Here is a 23,043-nt window from a genome sequence, read left to right on the forward strand (position 1 = left end):
GCAGAATTGCTGGGTTCAAGTCCGGAAGTGAAAGTGGCAAGGACAGAGAAGGGTGCATGGTCGGGGAGAGGTGACACCCGGTGGCTTCCCCACAAAGGGAAGTGGATATGAGGCCGGGGTTGGGGCCGAGGAGGGAGTGCCACGTGTTGAAACACCCCTCCCTACCTCCACCCCCACCGACAGACACCCAGCTTTCAGCCCGTGGCCTCCCTGCCGACCCTCCCCCCCCAACCCCAGGGCCGGTTCCCTCTCTCTCTCTCTCTCCCCTCCCCCAGCTCCTTCAGGAGACAGCTCTAGCTGTTCAGGAGGCAGAGAAAGGATGTGGGTGGCCGGATGTTGAAGTTTAAAAGGGTTTGGGAGCCCTTTCTTTCCAAAGGAATAGAAGTGAGACAGGGAGATCCTGAACTTGGCATTGGTCTTCAGACCTTGCCCTGGTCCCCGGGAGCCCGTAGCCTGCCTTCTTCCCCCGACCTCCCCCCACCCCCATCCAGGGGACAGCATTCCAGCGGCCACCCTGCACTCTCAGTCGGGCAGCATTGCAGTCTCAGAGCTACAAGGGACCTTAGAGCACCCATTTTACAGATGAGGACACTCGGACCCAGAGATGGTGTGGGTCTTGCCACCAGGTAGTGGAAGATCCCCCCAGCCAGGCTGTCCCCTAGTCCCAGTCCCCTCCTCCTCCTCCTCCTCCTCCTCCTCCTCGGGATTCTAGAAAGCCACAGGGCAGAGAAGTAGAATGTGCATCTGGGTTACCCGCTCCCTGGAGCAGCTCTGACAGGGAGCCCTGGGGGCCCAGTGACCCAGTCTCCCTCTATAACCAGAAAGCAGACCCCTGAGATTCCACACTTCCCACCCAGACCTCAGAATGTCAGCCTGGAGATGGGGAGCAGACGGAAAGGCTGGCCCTGCCCGCCCCTCTCAGGATGAGGCCCCATCTCCCCTGCCAATGGAGGGGGAGCTCTGACTTGCTCTGGGTGCCCCCCGCCCCGGGGAACAGTTTTAACCCTCTGGGAGCTTCAGTAACTCTTTCATCCCAGAAGGCCTGTGAGGGCCCATCAGCCCACCTAGTCGGGGAGAACTGCTGATGGGGGCCAAGGTCATGGCTTCATGGTACACACAACATAAGTGCCCCCCCCGGGGACCCAGGTGAGAGGGTGGGAATGAACCAGTCGCTGCTAGAAAAACAAGGAAGGGGGTGTCTGGGGGGCTCAGCGGGCCAAGAGTCTGAGTCTGACTCTTGATTTCGGCTCAGGTCATGATCTCATGGTTCGTGGAATCAAGCCCCACATCAGGTTCTGCGCTGACAGCTTTCTCTCTCTCTCTCCCTCTCTCTCAAAATAAATTAAAAAACATTCAAAAAATAAAACAAAGAAGGCTCCAGAGGGGCTTATCGCCCCCTACCCAGGCAGCTGAGGGGGCAGGGGCTGGGGAAATTGGGCCCCAAATGCTGGAAGGTGTTCCCCACCCCCACCCCCAGGCCCCGCCCTGTTGTCTTCTGGACCCCACAACAAGAGCTCTTATGGGGTGAGGGGCAGCTGGGTTCTCGCCTCCCAATTAGCCACTGATTTCACTTCCTGAGCCAACCCCTGCCGGCTGCAGGGGAGGTGGGGGGAGGGCATATACAGGGCAGAGCCAGACTCCCAGGGGGCCAGTACTAGGCACTCAGTCTGGGAAGAGCTCCTAGCTAACAGCCAAGCCCCTTCCCCTTCCCTCCCTCCCCCCTCTCCCCTCCCCCCCCCCAACCCTGGGGAGGATGAATGCAATTCCAGGCCGGGGTGAAAACAGTGCAGACCCAGGAGGCAGGAGGGGCGCTCCCCGACTCAGAGGCCTCCCCATCCTCTGCCTCCCCAGGTCCTTCTCAGCCTCCAGCTGGACTCTCCCCTCCCCGAGCTGAGGATCCCCTCCTCAGCTCCCCATCTCTGCCCAGAATGCTCACCATGGGGACACCCACCAGGAGGAAGTCACACCTGCTGCTGCTGCTGCTAGTCACTGTGGCCCTTGTCTCCTCTCCAGGTAAGAGGCCTCATCTGGGCTCCAAAGTCCAGCAGGGTGATCATCTCGTTATATCACTGCTATTATTGTAGCGATGACTTCAGAAATTACTGACCCTGCGTTGCCGCGGCACTTCGATGTCTGAGGCCCCTTCCTTTGCTTAAATGTCCCCATTTGTGGATCTTACCTTCCCCCTGAGGTTAGAAGGAATGAGTCGCGCCATAATGTAGGTGGCAGAAGCAGGATCCAGAGAGGGTAAGTGGCTTGCCTTGGGCCCACACAGCAAGATCACGGCACATCTGGATCTCCGTGATATCAGCCCGGAGCCGCTGCCTCTGAGGAGTCGCGCTGTCCAACATGGTAGCCACATGAAACTATTAGACTGGGATTAAATTAAAATTTAAAATGAGTCCTTCGGTTATACAAGCCACATATTGGAGAGCACAGATTATAGAACGTTTCCATCATCACAGAAAGTTCTATTGGATGGCACTGCTGCTCTCACATCCTCTGACTTGAGGAGATGGGGATCAGTACCACGAACCTCTAGGAGGGCTCCCCAGGGCCGCGCTGCAGCCTGGCCAACGGACCTAGTGTGGAACAGGATGTGAGGAGAAATGAGGCACAGCAGGGGGGTGGCCTTTTGCCCAAAGGGACCCAAGCAAAGGATCCCAAGCCAAGGGTGCTGCAAGGCAGGGAGAGGGGAGGAGGGGGGCTGGCAGAAGAGGGCAGTGTGGGCCCAGATCCCACTCTGGAGAGTGTGCCAAGAAGGAGGTACCAGAGACCAAGCCTGTCCAAGAGCTGGAGGGAGGTCCCCCGGCCCCCTGCTGCTGCAAGGAGGGACCTGCTGAGACCACCGCTTGGCCTCTCTGTCCTGACCCCCAGCCCAGATCAATAGATGCTTCTTTTCTCCTTAAAGGCCCCCATGGGAGAAAGAGGACCCATCCCCCACCACCCTTCCGGAGTTGTAGCAGCCTCTGACTCCCCACCCCACACCCCCTGCAAGGCTGCAGCCAGCACGTTCTAGGTCCTCTGTCTCATCAGGGGAGGACGCCACTGGCACACTTTCAGACGTTCTCATTCCGTCCTAACTGCCTCCCAGTCCTGCACCCAAGTCAGTGAGGCTGCTAGGAAATAAAGCTGACCCAGAGGCTGGAGGGGGCCTCCCAGCAACCCCACTCTCAGGCCTAGCTACCTGTGCCCGGGGCCCACCAGGCCAGAGGAGCTGCTGGGGTGGGGAGTCCAGGCTGCGCAGAACGGGGGACAGCCACCCCAGAGAGAGCAGTGGAGGGGAGCCTGGGGTCCTCAGCACTGCCCTCCCTCGGGAAAGAGTGCCGGGACCTCGGCATCTGAGGCAGGCGGTGTGGGCAGCCGCGGGGCTCTCAGACCCAGAGATGCAGGAAAGCCCAAGGAGAGGGGACCTGGTCTGCCACACCCACGAGCTCCAGAGACACGAGTGGAACACCCCATCGCCTGTTCTCGGCCCTCCCAGAAAGGTGTCTCGGCTCAGCTGCCCTAGAGAAGCAGCCTTGGGTCCCTGGCACCCCGACAAGGAAAGGCAGCGAGGAAGCTCCCCCACATTCTCATCTCTCTGGTCCCTTCTACAAGCTTCCCGATGCCCATGTTCACGGGGGACGGGCGGTGGGGGGGCAGCGTTGCCAGAACAGGGAATCAGAGAAGAGAGAATCAGAGAGGATGAGGGACAGGGGCAGCAAGGAGGGGTGGCCTTGTGTGGGTGGGTGTGAGCGCAGCCTCAGAGGAAGGTGTGGGGTGAACGAGACTGTGTTTGTGGATGTTTCAGAGGGTGGCAATGTCAGCGGGTTGTTGTGCGGACCGGGTGCGACATCTGGGGGGATGACGAATGCGCGTGGAAAGCCTCACAGCAAGTGTGATGGCTCTCGACCCCAGCTGCCCTTCCCAGGGCCCGCGACGCGCTGTGATTCGGCACCTCTGGGATGGGCCAGAGCCTCTGATGGTTCCGATGGGGAAGCGGGGTCAAGAATCACGGACACTGTGGTTAAGGATGGCTGGCTGTGGGTGAGGCTGGCCAGGGTCCAGATCCATGGATCTGCTCCTTCTCGCTGTGTGATTTGGAGAAGTTATTTAACTTTCCTAAATCTCAGTTTCCACATTAGTTAAATAAGGAAGTGGCAATAGCTGTCTTGTAAAGAGGTTATGCGCAAGAAATATGGAGCGTGGGATCCGATACAGAGCAAGCACTCGATAAAGAGCACCTGCTTTTATTATTATGGGTATATGGATATATATACATAAGCACGTATATATACGTGTGTAGCCGGATGCGCATGGGAACACGTATCTGTCTACTGGAGTAGCTTAGAGAGGTACGTGTGTATATGTGATGTGTGTGTGCGTGTGAGGAAGGGTGTGCAGGTGAGAGGTGTGGAAATGTACATATGTGGATGAGGGTGTGGACATGGCTGAGTGCAGAGGACAAAGCTTTTTCGGGAAGAAAGCCCGTCTTAAAGCATCAGTGTGCCCCAGGCCCATTCAGCCACCCCCTGCCATGGCCACAGAGCTACTGGAAGCTGTTATCATATAAGGTGGTTCCCAGCAGCCTAGCTGCCCCCGTCACCCCTCCTTTCCCTCCCATCCTGGCAGCCCCAGCTGGGGCAGGGGTCCCTCCCTCCACCACCATCATTAACTTGGGATTAAGCTGGGCTCTCCAACTGAGATGCTGCGGGCGCCATAGCTGCCTCCAAGGCCCTGGGGCGGCAGGGAGGGATAGTGATGGGTGGTGGGGAGGGGGAGGGGGAGGGGGGCTGCCATTTCAGGGAGCCCGGCTTCCTTCCTCATTCTGAGAGCTGCTTAACAGCTGCCCTCATTCCCCAGGGGCCAGGGCTGAGCCTCAGCTGTGGCACGGGGGTGCACCCCCCCCCCACCCCTGGAACAGGGCTGACAGCTGGATGCGCTGGGACAGGAGGCACTAATTGGTTAATGGGGATCCCAGCCCCCACGACCCACCAAGGAGGGCCTGAAATCAGCTGGATTGTGGGGGTAGGAGCCAATTAGGGGTGGCCTGGCCCCTGCCTGATACCACAAAGGCAAGGCATGGCTGGCCCCATGAGTCAGCAAAGAGAGCCCACTCCCCACCCCTGTGGGAAGGAAGACAGGTGTGAAACGCCGGCCTCTGTGCCTCAGTGTCCCCTGCCCTGGTGCATAAAGAAAGAGGCATCCGCCCTGGGAAGGGGCCAGGCATGAAAACTTCATTTGCTCAGCAAATTCAGGAGGCCGGGATCTAGACCCGCGTGTGCCACACACTTGCCTTGTGACCATGAACAAGTCATTCCCTTTCCCGGGCCTTTCTTTCTTGAATTATCACACCGCACTCGTAGAAAAATGCCCCCAAAGCAACCTGCACCCCCTCCACCACCATGAAGCCTTCCTTCTCCCCCTAAACTCCCCCTGCCCCATGGCTTGGGTCCAGCAGACATTTTCAGAGCACACACCCTGTGCCAGACTGAACCCTCCTCCAGGCCCTGGGAGGTGAGTTCGCATTCTTTCCATTTCACAGGTCATGCTGTTGAGGCTCAGAAGGGGTCTGTAACAGCTAATAAGAGGCCAAGAGCCAGATCACTGGCTGGAAGGGACATTAGGCTTCAGGGACGCACGTTCTCTCTCCGCCTCCTTAACCAGTGGTTTCCCATGCATCTCACACCCTGCAGGCCAGCGGCTCCCACCCTGAGGGCCCCTGCATCTAGAACTCCCACTGCTTTTATGGTCCTCACCACCTTGTCCCGTCTTTAGTGTCTCCGTCCCCGGACTGCAGGTCCCTTGAGGAAGAGGGGCTGTGTCTTAGTCACCTTTGCCACACAGTCCAGCCCAGTGCCAGGTACACAACAGTGCTCAATACCTGAGTGTAGGACGGGTGATTGACTCAACTAACTTGGCCAGCCGGAACCTGCCCAACCAGCTGAAATTCAAGTTTTAATTAACTAAAATTAAGTCAAATTTAAAATTGGGTTCCTCAGCTGCACCAGCCACATTTCAAGGGCTTGACAGCAGGCGGCTGATGGCTACCGTATTGGTCAGGGCAGAAAACGGAAGCTTCCATCACTGCAGAAAGTTCTACTGCACGGCACTGCCCTACTGGGCCCCAGGCCCTCAGGCCTCTGGTGCTGTTCCCCCACCTACAGCTTGGAGTTCAGCCCGGGGATCCCCGGCCACTTTCGGGCCAGTCTTTGAAGATCAGCCCCTCGGTCTGCTGTTCCCGGAGGAATCCACTGAGGAGAAGGTGACGCTGGCGTGCCGTGCCCGGGCCAGCCCTCCAGCCACCTATAGGTGAGACCCCCACGGTGGGCGCCGGGGAAGGGGGGGGCGCCCTGGGCAGCCGTGACGTTGTTCCTCACACCAGCCCTGGCACCAGGCAGGGTCCAGCCACTCAGGATGGTCTCCTCCTCTGCCCCCGCTTGCAGGTGGAAGATGAATGGTACCGAGATGAAGTTGGTGCCAGGTTCCCGCCACCAGCTGGTAGGGGGCAACCTGGTCATCATGAACCCCACCAAGGCACAGGACGCCGGCGTCTACCAGTGCCTGGCCTCCAACCCAGTGGGCACCATCGTCAGCAGGGAGGCTGTGCTCCGCTTCGGCTGTGAGACCCGCGGGGGTGCCAGGATGCTCCGGGGGAGGGGAATAGGGAGCTGGGGAAAGTGTCTAGAAAGGGCAGGTGACTGCTTCCCACGGAGGCTGGACTGGGGGAGGCCCCCAGGCTTGGAGGACGGTGCCCGAGCACCGGATCTTTATCTCCAGTTCTGCAGGAGTTCTCCAAGGAGGAGAGAGACCCAGTGAAAACCCACGAAGGCTGGGGGGTGATGTTGCCCTGTAACCCACCTGCCCACTACCCAGGTGAGTCGGGACCCTGGCCCGAGGTTAGACAGAGGGCACAAGAGGGGCTTCAACCACTCAGCAGGGGAGGAAAAGGCGGTGAGTGACCGTTGGAAGCACCGATCCCTGGGTCCCCAACTCAAAATGATTTTGTGTCTGACTCAAAATGAGTCTGTCATTCGCTAGCTCTGTGCCCTGCCTCCTCCTTCAGACTGGGAGCACCCCAAGGGCAGGAGTAAAGTCAAGTCACATCTTCCTTCTGGGTCTCCCCTCAGCGCCAGCTCCGAGCACGGGGCTCTCAGGACTAGGTCTAGAGATCCCCCCCCCCAGCATGCTGAGGGCCTCCCCCCACAGCTGCCCCGTCAGCCCAGAGCCCCGCAGTTTCCTCAACCCCAGCCCCCCACGTCCTATTTAGGCCTGTCCTACCGCTGGCTCCTCAACGAGTTCCCCAACTTCATCCCGACGGACGGGCGTCACTTCGTGTCCCAGACCACGGGGAACCTGTACATTGCCCGGACCAACGCCTCAGACCTGGGCAACTACTCCTGCCTGGCCACCAGCCACATGGACTTCTCCACCAAGAGCGTCTTCAGCAAGTTTGCTCAACTCAACCTGGCTGCTGAAGGTCAGGGTCGGTGGGCACGGCGGGGAGGAGAGAGCTGAAAGGGTCAGCAGATATTGGGAAAGAGGGTTCTCCCCTGGAGGTGGCGAAGGATGGCTTGCGAAGCCTGGGGTCTGGGGCCCGGACCCCTCGGTCCCCCGGCTGCAAAGCCTCAGACCCTTGGCCAGGCCCCCAAGGGGAACCGAGGTCAAGAAGGAGTCGGCTCTGAGCTGTGCTGAGACCCTGAGCGCGGGAGCCTCAAGCCCGCCTCATTTGCATCCGATCTGCAAACTCCCTCTCTCCCCAGACACCAGGCTCTTTGCACCCAGCATCAAGGCCCGGTTCCCGGCAGAGACCTACGCGCTGGTAGGACAGCAGGTCACCCTGGAGTGCTTCGCCTTTGGGAAGTGAGTGGCGGAGGAGGGAGGGAGCAGGCCAGGGCGCAGCGTGTCAGAGCCCCCTCAGGGGCACAGGTGACCCCGGGGAGAGGGCAGGCAGGCTCCTGTTCTGCTATCTTTGTAGCAGACCCTTCGCAGGGTCGAGCAGAGATCCCAGTGGGTGGTGACCACCACTCACTCAGCACTCTGTCTCTGAGTGGGGTGTCATGCACACCAGGGGCCTGACACATAGTGGGTCCTCCCAGCAATGTCTGCCAAGCTCAGGCCACTTATGCAACACCCAGGCCGGAGGCAGGTAGCACTGGGTACGAACCCCAGCCTGGCCTCCCGGGTTCAACCCCCAGCTCTGTCACTTGCTGGCTGGGAGACAATGGGTAAACCCTTAACCTCTCTGTGCCTCTGTGTCCTTATTTGTACACGGTAATAATGGTAGTACCTCTATGTGAAGTGCTTAGCACAGGGCCTGGCATTTAGCAAGTATTCTATGGATGCCAAGAGTTATCTTTTTTTTTATATATATAAATTTTTTTTTTAACGTTTATTTATTTTTGAGACAGAGAGAGACAGAGCATGAATGGGGGAGGGTCAGAGAGAGAGACACAGAATCTGAAACAGGCTCCGGGGTCCGAGCTGTCAGCACAGAGCCCAATGCGGGGCTCAAACTCACGGACCGCAAGATCATGACCTGAGCCAAAGTCGGCTGCTTAACCGACTGAGCCAACCAGGCGCCCCAAGAGTTATCTTTTTAACAATTGTGATAGAAATCCCTCTCTCCTAGAAAAAGGATTCACTGGAACGGGGCTAAGCAAATAGGAGGTGTTCAAATAGATGCCTGTAGAACAATTAATGTGATTTGTACATTGGTCCCCTCTTCCCTTATACCTCCTGTGGTTACCCAGGATGCCCCCTGCTTTGTGAAAAGTTATTGGACTTCCAGAAAATTCATATTTAAAGCACATGGAAGGTTCATAACTGAACCCTTTAAGAGTCACTGATACTCAGTCGTTTTAGTATTTACAGATTGCTAATGACCACGGCTCTCTTGAAAAGCAGAGGCAAGGCCTTGTTGGGGAGAGGCGGGAGGGGACCCCCTCAAATCCCAGGCTACAGGCCACCGCTGAGGAGGGCAGTCCCAGAAGAGGCATGGTGGCCAGTGCAGGGTGGGGGTGGGGAGAGCAAGCCAGCTTCAGGGTACAGACCGCACGGAAGACCAAGTTCACCGGGGTCCCAATCGTTGCAGGGGAGAGGAGAGGAGAGAGGTGCCCTACTTCTTGCCACTTTCCCACCTGTGCTCTGGGCCAGTCCGGAAGAGGCCCCTCCCTTCCCCCTTGCCTCTCTCCCTCTGTCCCCTCCCAGGCCCTTGTCCACACCCCCCCACTGCCCGGCACCTCAGGGGAGGATCTGTGTGTGAGAAGCTGCAGACACAGGGGAGCCTACTTAGCACAGCAAACCCGCTCTGGCTCTGTCTTCCCCACCAGCCCTGTCCCTCAGATCAAGTGGCGTAAAGTGGACGGCTCCTTGTCCCCCCAGTGGGCCACAGCCGAGCCCACCCTGCAGATACCGAGCGTCGCCTTCGAGGATGAGGGCACCTATGAGTGTGAGGCGGAGAACTCCAAGGGCCGCGACACCGTCCAGGGCCGCATCATCGTGCAGGGTACAGGGCTGGGGCCCCTTGTCCCCCCCCACCCCCGACTTCACTCTTATTATCCCTGAGGAAGCAGATCCAAAAGTCAGGGAGGGGACTGGGTGGCCCCTTGCTTAAGCCTTCTTGCCCTAGGGTTGCACTGGGGGTGGGGAGAGAAGAAGCTAGGGCTTCGGGCAGGGTTGCGGGAAGCAATGGAAGGCTTTAGAATGATCCAAGTTGCTCAAACAGCCACTGGCACAGACACAAAGTGCGGGCTTTCTTCGGCCTGCTTCTCACACCCCCTAAAGCCCTTCCCGGGGTGCTGATGGCGCCCTCTGCTGTCCATCACCGGAACTGCAGCCCTGCAATCCTGGTCCCCGGTGAGAGGGAGGCTCGTCCCAGCTCACCCCCCGGCCTTTCTCTCCCTTGCTCCCCACAGCTCAGCCCGAGTGGCTCAAGGTGATCTCAGACATGGAGGCTGACATCGGTTCCAACCTCCGTTGGGGCTGTGCGGCGGCCGGCAAGCCCCGGCCCACGGTGCGCTGGCTGCGGAATGGGGAGCCTCTGACCTCCCAGGTAGACGCCCTGGGACTTCCCCCACACCAACCGCCGTCCTCTGTTCACCTGGTCCCCTCGCCTTCTAGACTCCCCGCTCCCCACAACCCTGCTCCACCACTGGCAGCCTCTCTGGGACAATTAGGGCATTTTGGGTGGCCGGCTCCAGGTGCTTCTTTCCCTCCCAGATTCACATGGCCACAGGCGGGTCAACCGGATGGAGGCCTGACTAGAGGGTCCAGAGACCTGGATCCAGGCACAACCCAGTCACAAAATCACCGTGTGGTCCCAAGGAGGTCACCTCGTCCCTCTGGCTTCAGTGGGCTGACATACAGGGGGGTCTGGCGGATCTCAGTCCTAGGATTCCAGGAGGCCCCGAGACGAGACAGGGCCTGTGAGCCCCTCGGTGGGCGAGGGGCGGCCTAGCATCTCTGCTGCACCTGCCCCTCCACCCCGGTCCTTCAGTGGCCCTGATGCCCCTACTCTGCCCCCTTCTGCACAGAACCGTGTAGAGGTGCTGGCTGGGGACCTGCGCTTCTCCAAGCTGAGTCTGGAAGACTCGGGCATGTACCAGTGCGTGGCAGAGAACAAGCACGGCACCATCTATGCCAGCGCGGAGCTGGCTGTGCAAGGTACAGGGCCCGGGGAGGCAGGGGACATCAGCAAGGACACATAGGCCGGGGCTAGAGGAGTTCTGAGTTCCAGCAGTTTCCTTTGTTTTGTTTTTTTTTAAAGTTTATTTATTTGGGGGGGGGGTTGGGGAGGGATGAGAGAGAGAATCCCAAGCAGGCCCCATGCTGTCAGCGCAGAGCCCGATGTAGGGCTTGATCCCATGAACCGTGAGATCATGACCTGAGCCAAAATCAAGAGTCAGACGCTCAACTGACTGAGCCACCCAGGTGCCCCTGAGCTGCGGCATTTCTAAACACACAAACACATGCTGGTGGCTCCCCTTAGTTTTCCAGTGGCATCTGAGTAGAAGACAGGGATTTAAGGAAGGAGATGAGACGCTAGATTGAGAGCTTCCAGAAGACAGAGTCTCTTACTTGTTCCAGGTCTGGCACAGTTAAGGAAAGTGTTGGCTGCAGTGAAAAAGAGGTGGCCAAAGTCATTGGAAACCGAGTCGATCTGATGTGTGTTTAAACCAGTCCCTTCAGCTGGTTTAATCTCTTTGGCAATTTAATCTCTTTGTGTCTCAGTTTCTTGATTTATAAAATGAGGGCCATAACAGTCCTGCCCTCATACTGCCATTTAGAGGACTAAATGAGAGCGAGGTAAAGCAGAGAGGACCTGGCCATCACATAACAGGTGCCCTGGAGATGCCAGCTGGTGCTAGGGTTCTTTGTTGTGTGACTTGAGCTCGTGGGGCCTCAGTTTTCTCATCTGCAAAATGGATGTAATGATACCTACCTCATCAAGTTGGAGTGAGCTTAACTATGACTCATTCATTTGTTTGTTCATGCAACCGTATTTATTCAACACCTCCTAAGGAGTGAACATGAATAAGGTCTCTTCCTTCAAGCATTTTACAATGCAGTGGAGACAGAGGGATGATCACAAAATCGAATAATTACATAAGACGATTTTGGACAGCCATCAAAAACACAGTATAAAGAAAACCTAGGGATGCCTGAGTGGCTCAGTCGGTTAAGTATCCGATTTCAGGTCAGGTCATGATCTAACGTTTCATGCGTTCGAGCCCCACGTTAGGCTCTCTGCTGTCACCGCAGAGCCCCCCCTTGGATCCTCTGTTCCCCTCTCTCTGCCCGTCCCTTACTCTCTTTCTCCCTCCAAAATAAATAAACATTTTTAAAAAATCTAGCAGAGTGGTAGGAGTGAGGTGGGCCCATTAGATGGCATGGTCAGGTGAGACCTCTTTGGGGAAGTCACGCATTTGGGGTGTGACCTGAGCATTAACAAGGAGCCAGCCATGTGAAGATCTGAGGGATTTTTAAACAAAACGTATGGCAAGTGCAAAGGTCCTGGGGCAGGAAAAATCTTGGCATCCTCAAAGGGCAGAAAATGGCCCAGGTGATTGGAGCATGATAAATGAGGGAGAGCGGCATGGGATGTGAGGGGAGAGGCAGGGTCGTATTTGTGAGCCCTCGTTGGACTTCATCCTGAGTGCATGTTTAAGTTTCTTACAAGAGGGGCGCCTGGGTGGCTCAGTCGATTAAGCGTCTGACTTCGGCTCAGGTCATGATCTCACGGTTCGTGGGTTCGAGCCCCACGTCGGGCTCTGTGCTGACAGCTCGGAGCCTGGAGCCTGCTTCGGATTCTGATTCTGTGTCTCCGTCTCTCTCTGCCCCTCTCCTGCTCATGCTGTCTCTCTCTGTTTCTCAAAAATAAATAAATGTAGAAAAACAAAATTTAAGTTTCTTAAAAGACATGCCAGGCTGCTGGCTGGAGCAGGAGACTGTAGAAAGAAAATGTAAAAACAGGAAGACCTCCTAGGGGGGTTTTCAATAGTTTGGCAGGGGACTTGGTGGCTTGGACCAGCGTGGTGGCAGTGGGGGGTAGGGGTGACAGGAAGGGCTGGATCCTGGGTGTATTTTGGACTGGCCTTGGAGGGTAGGTAAAACGCTCAGCGTGCAGTCAGCTGACATCTTCATCAAGGGCAACGGGTACTGCTGTGATTCCCTGGGTGACTGCAGGGCACCCCCCTTTCCTTCTAGCACTGGCCCCCGACTTCAGGCTGAACCCTGTAAAGCGTCTGATCCCCGCGGCCCGCGGGGGAGAGATCGTTATCCCCTGCCAGCCCCGGGCGGCCCCGAAGGCTGTGGTGCTCTGGAGCAAAGGCACCGAGATTCTGGTCAACAGCAGCAGGTACAAACCCCACTCTACCCGCAGCAATTCCTGCCTCTCCCCGTCCACCACGAAGGCGAGTCCCCTTCCCGTGACGGCTGCAGGGTGACCCTAGGTTGGCCAGATCTGCTTTCTCCTTGCTGCAGAGTGACCGTAACTCCGGATGGCACCTTGATCATAAGAAACATCAGTCGGTCAGATGAAGGCAAATACACCTGCTTTGCTGAGAATTTCATGGGCAAAGCCAACAGCACGGGCATTCTGTCTGTGCGAGGTGAGGGGTGTGGCTTGGAGGAGGGTGGGTGGCTCAGCCACCACAGGGTCCCAGTCCCTCCTCGACACCCTGCTCTTATGTTCCCACCTTCATTTGCGTTTGGGTTTGGCTTGGAGGCTACCCCAGGATTGGACCTCATTTGGGACCACCTCCCCACCGCCATCCAGAACCTACTCCTGCCTCCCTTTCACACACTGGTGGGGCTGCTGGGAGGTCAAGATCCTGTTGGCCATGCTGCCTCTTCTCTCTCCTGGGGTTTAGGACACACCCTCTCACCCTGCCCCCCTCCCCCTGCCTGGGCCTCTTTCCTCCCCCATCCACCCCGGGGCCTTCTTTTGTTTGGCAGATGCAACCAAGATCACTTTGGCCCCCTCGAGTGCTGATGTCAACTTGGGGGACAGCCTGACCCTGCAGTGCCACGCCTCCCACGACCCCACCATGGACCTCACCTTCATCTGGACCCTGGATGACTTCCCCATCGACGTGGATAAGCCTGGGGGTCACTACCGGAGGGCCAGTGTGGTAAGGCCTGAGGCCAGACAACCCATGGCTCCTCCCTCCTTCTGGACAGAGGACCCAAGATGTCCTTGACCATGAGCACCCCCAAAGCCTTTCCCCATTCCCTCAGGAACACCATACATGGCAAGCTTACCCTTGGATTCGGAAGAAACGCCCTCCCTTAGACGGGCAGTTCCCAGCATTCCACTCGAAGGCTGTGCATTTAGGAGAGGGTTAGGGACAAACCTGAAACGCCAGGCGCCCAGCAAGACTCCCTCCCCACTACTGTTCCTGTTATCCTGAGCCCAGGGCAAGTGACATCATTAACTCGGGCCATGGTTGACTGTCCTCAGTTATAAACTGTTGCTTAGTCCCGGGGTCCTAAGTGGGGAGAAGCTGACTCCACTCACCGAGCAGAGACTCCGAGATCCTGGGGGGACGGGGGGGTCCGTGGATATAATGGAGCAGGGGACTCCGAGCCCTGCCTCGTGGCTCACAGCTTGCTGCGCTAGCCAGGGCTCCTTCCCCTGACCTGCACCCCCCACTTCCTGTCCCCCACGTGCAGAAGGAGACGGTTGGGGATCTGACCATCCTGAATGCCCAGCTGCGCCACGGCGGGAAGTACACGTGCATGGCCCAGACGGTGGTGGACAGTGCGTCCAAGGAGGCCACGGTCCTGGTCCGAGGTGATGGCATTTCCCACCCCGCCCCTAGCCCGACTCCTTCAGAGGCCACCTGGGCTATTCTGACCTTCGCTCCCTAACTTCCCTCCTCTCCCCAAAAGCTGCGGGGGGAAGGGCTTCTGAGAGAAGTTCCAGCTGATCCCATGGTCTTCAAAGGTCCTAAGTGAATTTTAAAAATCCACTTCCCAAGACTGAAGGACTTTGCTGAGGCCAGAAGTTCTCAAAGCCCAGTGCTGGGAAATCTGTACACATCTCTATGTGAAGGCCTCTGTGAGCCCCTCCAGCCTTGAACACATTTTTCCCACCTTACACCCCTCCCCCCCCCTGCAACGCAATGCGGGGGAGGGGGGGGCCTTCCTTGCTCCCATGTGTGTTTGCTGCGCCCTCTGCTGCCGCCTCTTGGTACTGCACCAGCCCAAGCCAGCCTGGAGGAGACTGGCCCAAATTTTGAGGCCGCCCAATTCTGACCCAGTGTGCTCTCTTTGGGGCAGGTCCACCGGGTCCCCCAGGAGGTGTGGTGGTGAGGAACATTGGCGACACCACCGTCCAGCTCAGCTGGAGCCGAGGCTTTGACAACCACAGCCCCATTGCCAAGTACACCCTGCAAGCTCGCACTCCACCTGCAGGGAAGTGGAAGCAGGTTCGGACCAGTAAGTGTGAGGCTCCACCTAGGTCGGTGCTGATGAGGCCTGGCTGAGCCTGGAACTTCAAAGAGGGACAATCTGAGGTCCTCTGACTGCAGGGAGCTCCCGGGCCATTGGGGGAGGTGGTCACGTGGACGGCAAGAGAGGGGAAGAGAACTGGAGAAGGGAGGCGCTCAGTCTGTGCCCTTGGAGCATTGGCAGATCATTACTGGGGCCCCCACTGATGCACCCAGCATCAACAAAGGCTCCCAGGCAGGGGAGTCTACTAGTTTTCCCATTGTTTCCAAAAGAGGTGTTGAGCTCTAAGTGTATGGCAGGCACCATCATGAATACAATGAGGTGAGTCGGTCCCCGTCCCTGCCCTTCCTGTCCGGACTAACTAACGAGTGCGGGCACACTGACTCCGGGTGCCTTGCAGATCCCGCCAACATCGAGGGCAATGCGGAGACCGCCCAGGTGCTGGGCCTCACACCCTGGATGGACTACGAGTTCCGGGTCTTAGCCAGCAACATCCTGGGCACTGGGGAACCCAGTGGGCCCTCCAGCAAAATCCGGACCAAGGAAGCAGGTCAGAGCCCGAGGTGTCCCAAAGACAGGCAACGTCAGGGCACAGACCCAAGCCCTCCTTAGAGAGCCCCAGGCGGGCGACAATCACGCGGAGTTCCAACCCTCCTCACCAGGCTTCGGACTCTAACAAAAGAAACGAGAAAGGGACATGAGGCTAGGCAGGGCAACTGCACTGCCCAACGCACTGGGCCCTGGCCCATCGCCTGGGCCTGTGAGCCCTGCAAGAACCTTCTAGTCCAAACCCCTCCTTGCATTTTACTTTTTTAAAAATGTTTATTTATTTTGAGAGACAGGGAGGAGAGGCACAGAGAGAGAGAGAGAGGGAAGGAGGGAGGGAGGGAGAGAATCCCAAACAGGCTCCTAGTTCAGCACCTGATGTGGGGCTCGATCTCACAACCGTAAGATCGTGACCTGAGCCCAAATCAAGAGTCGGGTGCTTAACCGACTGCACCACCCAGGCACCCCAAATCCCTCATTTTAAAAAATGAGCCAACCTGGGGCACCTGGGTGGCATCCGACTCTTGATTTCGGCTCAGGTCATGATCTCATAGTTCATGGGATTGAGCCCCACATTGGGCTCTTTGCTGACAGCACAGAGCCTGCTTGGGATTCTCTCTCTCCCTCTCCCTCTGCCCCTCCCCTGCTCCCTCTCTCTCTCTCTCTCTCAAAATAAATAAATAAACATTTTAAAAAAATAGAAGTAAAAAAATTGGGCCAACCTTACAACTGCATGTGAATCTACAGTTATCTTAAAATAAAAGGTTTAAGTATTTTTTTATGGAAAAAATCAAAGTCTGGAGAAGGAAAGTGTCACACTGGCAGAGCCCAAACTTGAACTGAGGACCATGGGGTGATGGGCAGATATCCTCCCTAGTAGTGCATGAGCCGCTGAAATCCGTTAATGAGGAAGGGGTGTGTGTGTGTGTGTGTGTGTGTGTGTGTAGGGAAGCAGTCAGTGTCTCTAAGTCCTTTAGACAGTTTCTTGGGGAGCAGGTGGAATGGACAATCTTCCCACAAGCTCCCTGAAAGGCAGGTGGGTGTCAGAACCCAGCTGAGCGGAGAAGGCAAGGGAGAGAACCCAGGAGAGGCACACATCCCCCACCCTCTGAGACGTTCACAGATGAAGGTCCAGAAGACCTGGGGTCCTCAGACTGGCAACGTGGAATCAGGACCTTGCCCGCCCAACCCAGGCCTCCCACCCTTGATATGCAGTAAGGGTGTCTTTTTGTGTCCCTTAAACATGGTTTCCCACGTGCCCCAGGCCGACTCTCGTCCAGTCAGTCAACATTTTGAACTGGTACCTCTCTTGAGTAAGGAATTCTAGAAGGAGCACCTTCTTTGATCGAACTTCTTAGAGAACCAAATGCAGGGTAGGGCGTGGTCTCCATTCTGGTATCCCAGTTGGTGATCAAAAGACAAGGAGGAGGCAAAAGAAAGATGAAGGGCTTTGAAATCAGAAGAGCTGAGTTCAAATTTGAACCGTGCCACTTATTAGCTGTGTGACCTTAGGCAAGTCACTTAATTGCTCTGAGCCTTGGTCTTTCCACTTGGAAAGGGTGCTATGCCCATCTCACAGGATCACAGGGGCCGCGTGTTGAAGCACCCCTTACAAGGCCAGGAACTGCAGTCATCAGAATCCAGGGATAAGTTTCCCACTGCTGGATTCTCTGCAGAAATGTTTGACCCTCAGCCAAGTTACCCCCTGCCAAGATTTGTGATCTAATTAAAGGGTCTTATTTTAATATCAGCCATGTTGAATACTAGAGACAATTAGGGAATTAAACCTGCCATGAAAAGCAAAATCCTAATCAGACACTTCGCAACCCCAAAGAAATATTTGTTTGCATTAACTGCAGTTCTCGGTTATTTATTCCCCTTATTTTAAAGCAAACTGGGGTTGTCTGTTATTTAGTTGAAGCTGACAGGAGAGAAGACAGATCATTGATGGAGCATCTACTATTACGGAGCGTGGACAGGCAAACGAGCTCGCCATTGTCCTGTCTGATTGTAGTCTCCTTACAGACCTTTGAGAGAAACACTATTATCCTCATCTTACGGAGCGGGGATTCAGAGGCTCAGAGAGGTTAAGTGAATTGCCCAGGGAAACACAGCTAGTAAGTGGCAGAGGTGGGATTTGATGTCGGGTCTGCCTTGACTCCAGAGCCCACATCCAGAGGGCCTGTTGGAAGACAAAATTAGAGCCAATCTGAAGGGATAGGGATGTCCCCGTCCTAGTCTGCTTCACAGGCACAGGCTCTGGGCCTCTGCCCCCTCACTGCCCATTAACAAGCCACATCTGTGTCCCTTGGCCCCGACAGCCCCCTCAGTGGCACCCTCAGGACTCAGCGGAGGGGGTGGAGCCCCCGGAGAGCTCATCGTCAACTGGACGGTAAGCTGCAGGGACAGAGGACAGAGACAGTCCTGCCCCCCACCCATCCTGACTCATGTCCAGATTGGAGCAGCGTGTAGAGAGGACCCAGACAGCGCCACCGTGCAATCCCAACTCAGAGCAGGCCACGTCCTGTCCCTTCCCCTCGCACCCACCGCAGGATGAAAACCGCCAAGGCACACGAGTCCCGGGGCCGCCCCTCTTGGCGAAGGCTGGGTGGGGCCGGAGGATGGGCAGGGAAACGCACCCACCGCGGCCCCTCGCCCATGCCACACGCTCTCGCCCCCCAGCCCATGTCGCGGGAGTACCAGAACGGAGACGGCTTCGGCTACCTGCTGTCCTTCCGCAGGCAGGGCAGCACCACCTGGCAGACCGCCCGGGTGCCTGGCGCCGACGCCCGGCACTTCGTCTACAGCAATGACAGCGTCCAGCCCTACACGCCCTTCGAGGTCAAGATCCGCAGCTACAACCGCCGCGGGGATGGGCCCGAGAGCCTCACCACGCTGGTGCACTCCGCTGAGGAAGGTGGGCCGCCCCATCCACAGCTGCCGGGCCGTGGGGTGGGGGGAGGGAGCGTGCTGCTCACACCCCACCTCGATTCCACACCAGGGGGGAGAAGGGCACCTGGCCTCATCCCTCGCTCCCTCGTGTCCCCCTCAGGCCTGGGAGAAGGAGGAGGGAGGCTCTGCAAAGAGAAGTGGGCCTGGAGGTCGCTGTGAGAACCCCCACGCGGCTTCATCCTGGGCCCGGGCTCTCGAAATCCCTAAGCAAGGGCAGTCCTGGTTGGCAGATTCTCTGTAGGAAACAGGGAGGCCTGGGGGATCCAAACCCATTCTGTATCGATCCCCAGAGCCCAGGGTGGCCCCTACCAAGGTCTGGGCCAAGGGGGTCTCATCCTCAGAGATGAACGTGACCTGGGAACCCGTGCAGCAAGACATGAATGGCATCCTCCTGGGGTACGAGGTGAGCACTGTCCTGGGGCCTGGGGAGGAAGGGGGGGCCGGGGGCCCCTCACAGCTCACTGGTCATTCCTCCTGGGGTCACTCATTCACTGACACAGTCTATGCCACCCTGGCCGCGCAGCCTTAGCCAACCGAGCCCCCCTGGCTGATGTCCAGCGTGAAAGACTGGCCCGTGGACGGCCTTGAAGTTAAGTGCTTGCCTAGAGCCAGCACTGGAAGCTGTGCGAGCCCAGGGGAGGAGATGGAAGGTTCTGGAAGGGACACGGCCTGCCCCTTTCATGCCAAAGCCCGGCTAGCCTCGCATTCTCAGCCTGCAGGGAATAGCACGGCCCCCTCTCTGTGCCTGCTGGTCACCCCGTCCCTGGGAACTGTGGGCCCAGCAGTTTCTGGAATGAGCTCTGAGCCCCCAGTGACTCCACACTGGGGCACCTTGTGGGGTGGACAGAGAACAAGAGGGAGCAACAGGAAGGGAAGAAGGACAGGCAAGAAATGTCACTGCGTAAGGGAGAAGGGTCAGGCAGGGACTCCGGTGCTGCTGCAGCACAGAGCCCGATGCAGGGCTCGAACTCACAAACCTTGAGATCATGACCTGAGCTGAAGTCGGACGCTTAACCGACTGAGCCACCCAGGCGCCCCTGCACTTCATACTCCCCCCCACCAGTACCCCCCACCACCCCTGAGATTCCCTCAGATAATTAAGTGGGGTTGGGCTCCCACGGGCCATCACTAGGTGCAGTCCGTGCCCATCCCCACGCATCACCTGGGCCACTCACCGCCTCATTCCTCCCACGTGTTGGGCGCTTCCCTTGGACGGGGCTCTTGCTGGGCACCAAGAAGGCAGCCGCGACTCACACTTGTCCTTGCTACCTTGGAGCTCGTGATCAGAGCCCAGGTTCTGAGACCCTAGACTGAGCCACAGGGATCAGAGTCAGCAGGAGAGGAACAGAACGTAGGTGGCCAGGGCTAGGGTCACGGTAACCCTGAGGTTTTGGGCTCGACTGCTGACCCTAAGGTACCCCTGCCCCCTTCAGATCCGCTACTGGAAAGCCGGGGACAAGGAAGCAGCCGCTGACCGAGTGAGGACAGCAGGGCTGGACACCAGTGCCCGAGTCACCGGCCTGCACCCCAACACCAAGTACCATGTGACCGTGCGGGCCTACAACAGGGCAGGCACCGGGCCCGCCAGCCCTTCTGCCAATGCCACCACCATGAAGCCCCGTGAGTCTGTCTGCTGGGGTGGGGGTGGCCCTAGGACCACTCTTTCCCCAGCGATAGAGACAAATGCTCTAGCCCACAAACCCTGGGCTGGACAGAAACAAGGCAGCAAGACAAACGGAAAGAGAGAGTAGAATTCATTGACCTCTGAAGCACCTCTCCCTTCTCCAGCCTTTGGATTTTCATGTGGTTTGTTTCTTAGGCAGCTGTGATAGAAGGTTCTGGGTGTAAGTCCTGTTGGGGCCGGACACTTAGAAAAAGGCTGGCTAAGGCAAAGGGATGGCTGGTGAAGAATCATTTGGAACCTTTCCCAACTTTCTGCCTCCTCCGGCAGCTCCACAGCGGCCTCCTGGCAACATCTCTTGGACTTTCTCAAGCTCGAGTCTTAGTATCAAGTGGGACCCTGTGGTTCCTCTCCGAAATGAGTCTGCGGTCACTGGCTATAAGGTAAGGAAGGGATCAGCCAGGGAGTGAACGGTAGGGAATGGTGCATCTGTATTCCAGTGGACACAATAGCAAGAGGGCTCTGAGTCTGACATAAGCAGAGTTTGTGACGGTCAGAGCCACAAAATACACGCAGAGCTTTAGCAGAGACGTAAGAGAGGGGGCAGAAGGCGTGACTGCCGGAAGGCAGGGTTCAAGGGAGTGCTGATGCACCAGGTGAAGTCCGAGGGCCCTTCCAGCCTGGGGAGTCTGCAAAGACGGCTCAGCGGCTTGCAAGCTTTCCTCCCATCAGTGAGGAGCTTGTTCGAGAGCCAGGCCCTGGTCAATGGGAAACAGGAAAGGCGAGGACCAGGACCAGCTGGGCTCCTCCCAGTGCCCAGAGCTGGGGTAGAGAGAAGAATCAGCGGGTGTAAGTAAAGCCCCCCTGGCTAACCTCCTCCCCACAGATGCTCTACCAGAATGACTTACACCCAACTCCCACGCTTCACCTCACCAGCAAGAACTGGATAGAAATCGCCGTTCCTGAAGACATCGGCCACGCCCTAGTACAGATTCGGACCACGGGACCTGGAGGGGACGGGATCCCGGCCGAAGTCCACATCGTGAGGAATGGAGGTGCTGTCTCTCCCCCAAACCTTATCCCCCAGGAGTAACAGGGTCCGTCTAGATGCCTGATGAAGGACTCATTCCCACCCAGACCAACCCCAGCCAGAACCCCGGGGGAAAGGGGAAGGTAGGCAGGAACCAAGTGTAACGGGTTCTGGAACCGTCCTTGCCAGGCCCCCAGCCCCAACATCCCTGAAGGTCACAGAGGAGGGTGTTCCTTTCATGGGGTGCAGGGCCAGTCTGAAGACCGCAGAAGCAAAGGTCTTACAACATGCTGTAGGAATAGGCCTGAGAACACCTCCGGGCCCTGAAGTGGCCCACCCTGAGTCTCCTTAGCAAAGGTCTGGATCCTGTCCTGAGGGTGGGGTGGGGGCAGGCCGGCCCCGAGCCCACTGGACACAGCCCCACTCTTCCACCTGCTGGTTTCAGGCACAAGCATGATGGTGGAGAACTCCGCAATCCGCCCGGCCCCGCGTCCCGGTGCCATCCTCTCCCCGTCCGTGGCAATGCTGGTCCTCATAGGCTACCTGGAGCTCTGATCGTGGCGCCCCTCCCTCTCTGCCACAGCCGGACACCCACCTCTGATGGACACAGCCAGCTGGCCCTGGTCCCTTCCTGATGCCAAGGTGGCTCAACACTGTGCCTGAGAATGGCTGGTTTTCAATACCTATTTTAAACAGTGCCCTTTTCATAGGAGGTAGGATATTTCATATTCTGCCACAGGATAGAACCCGCGCAAGGATTTTTTTTTTTTTCTTTAAGTCAAAAGACACCAGGCAGCAACTTTCATGATGATACCGAACGCTATGCCTGGGTCCTCTGGGGCACCTGGATGGAAGCAACAGGCCCAGGGGAAGAAGGGGGTTTGAAATGTGTGTCTGCACGTCGGGGGAGAGGGTGCTCTGGTACCACAGACGGACTCTGTCCCCTGACAGCGGGGTGTGGGGCCCGGTGGGAACACTGGACGCAAATGCCCTGCAGTAGGACGAAACACAGACATCAACATTCCTCGGCCTAAGGATAGGGCCAAACCCGGGACAAAGAACGCCCCTACTTCCTCGAGGGGCAGCACGGCTGGACCCTGACATTGCCCTTGATGACTCCCTAGGGGCCCCTGCTACCTATGCAGGTGGCAGAAAACCAGTGCCCCAAAGTCCGAGGCCAGGAGCCTGAACTTTAGGGGATGATATTCCAGAGTGTCGGGGGTAAGAGCCAAAAGGGTTTGAGGAGCGGAGACACCTGGTAGAAAGGGGCACCAGGCTTGGCCCGAAGGCACAGTCCCAATGCAGGTGACGTTGCCCTCTTAGCCAACACTGCCAACCTGACCCTATCACCCCCGGAGTGACAGAAGCCACGACGGGTGGCTGAGTGACTAAAGGGCTTATCTCGGGGAGGTCCCCCACCCCACCAAGACCCATCCTGCACGGCCCCTCGAGGGTGTGGACAGGAGACAGGAGACAAGACTTGTGTGCCCATCCACTTCCTCCAGCTCAGCCCGCAGGCCCCAGGCCGCCACTCTCCAGCACTGACTCGCTCAAGCCTGGGACGGTAAGGCCGCATCGGTTCTGGGTATTCTGGAGCCGAGAGTCTTCTGAGAAGGGCAAAGGATACATGTGGCCCTGGTTGCTCCCAGGAATACCCTGGGCCACCTGGCAGGACCTGTCCCCCAGGCTGCCTCCGACTGCTCGTTTTCATTTCCTCTGAAGAAAAAGGCGCTAATAAATTTAGGGGCATCCTAGCATGGGCTCTGGGTACATTACCAGTCACAGGACATCAGAGCTGGAGGAGGCTTCTGAGCCCAACTCGCCCAAGCCCCTCACTTTACAGATGAGGAAACGGAGGGGTTAGGGACTTCCCGAGGTCACACAGCCTGTCTGACCTTCCTACCCAGGCTGTCCGTCCCGACGAAGGGGGCAGTGCTGAATGGCTACTGCCTGGTTA

The 23,043-nt window shown here is 57.6% G+C and overlaps 1 protein-coding gene across 1 annotated transcript; it reads left to right on the forward strand.

Moving 5' to 3' along the window:
- Positions 1-1,922: 1,922 nt before the first annotated feature.
- CNTN2 (contactin 2) lies at positions 1,923-21,661 on the forward strand. The gene is made up of 22 exons (XM_042976119.1): positions 1,923-2,013; positions 6,150-6,294; positions 6,429-6,604; positions 6,763-6,858; positions 7,253-7,462; positions 7,746-7,845; positions 9,315-9,490; positions 9,900-10,036; positions 10,518-10,647; positions 12,691-12,841; positions 12,967-13,094; positions 13,441-13,616; positions 14,158-14,278; positions 14,767-14,925; positions 15,338-15,487; positions 17,805-17,875; positions 18,166-18,400; positions 18,726-18,838; positions 19,869-20,055; positions 20,387-20,499; positions 20,943-21,111; positions 21,532-21,661. Exons 1-22 carry the CDS (start codon positions 1,929-1,931, stop codon positions 21,639-21,641), a joined length of 3,138 nt encoding a protein of 1,045 aa, XP_042832053.1. The 5' UTR covers positions 1,923-1,928; the 3' UTR covers positions 21,642-21,661.
- The last annotated feature ends 1,382 nt before the right edge of the window (positions 21,662-23,043 follow it).

This window comes from Panthera tigris, chromosome F3, assembly GCF_018350195.1.
Source record: "Panthera tigris isolate Pti1 chromosome F3, P.tigris_Pti1_mat1.1, whole genome shotgun sequence".
Lineage (NCBI taxonomy): Eukaryota > Metazoa > Chordata > Mammalia > Carnivora > Felidae > Panthera > Panthera tigris.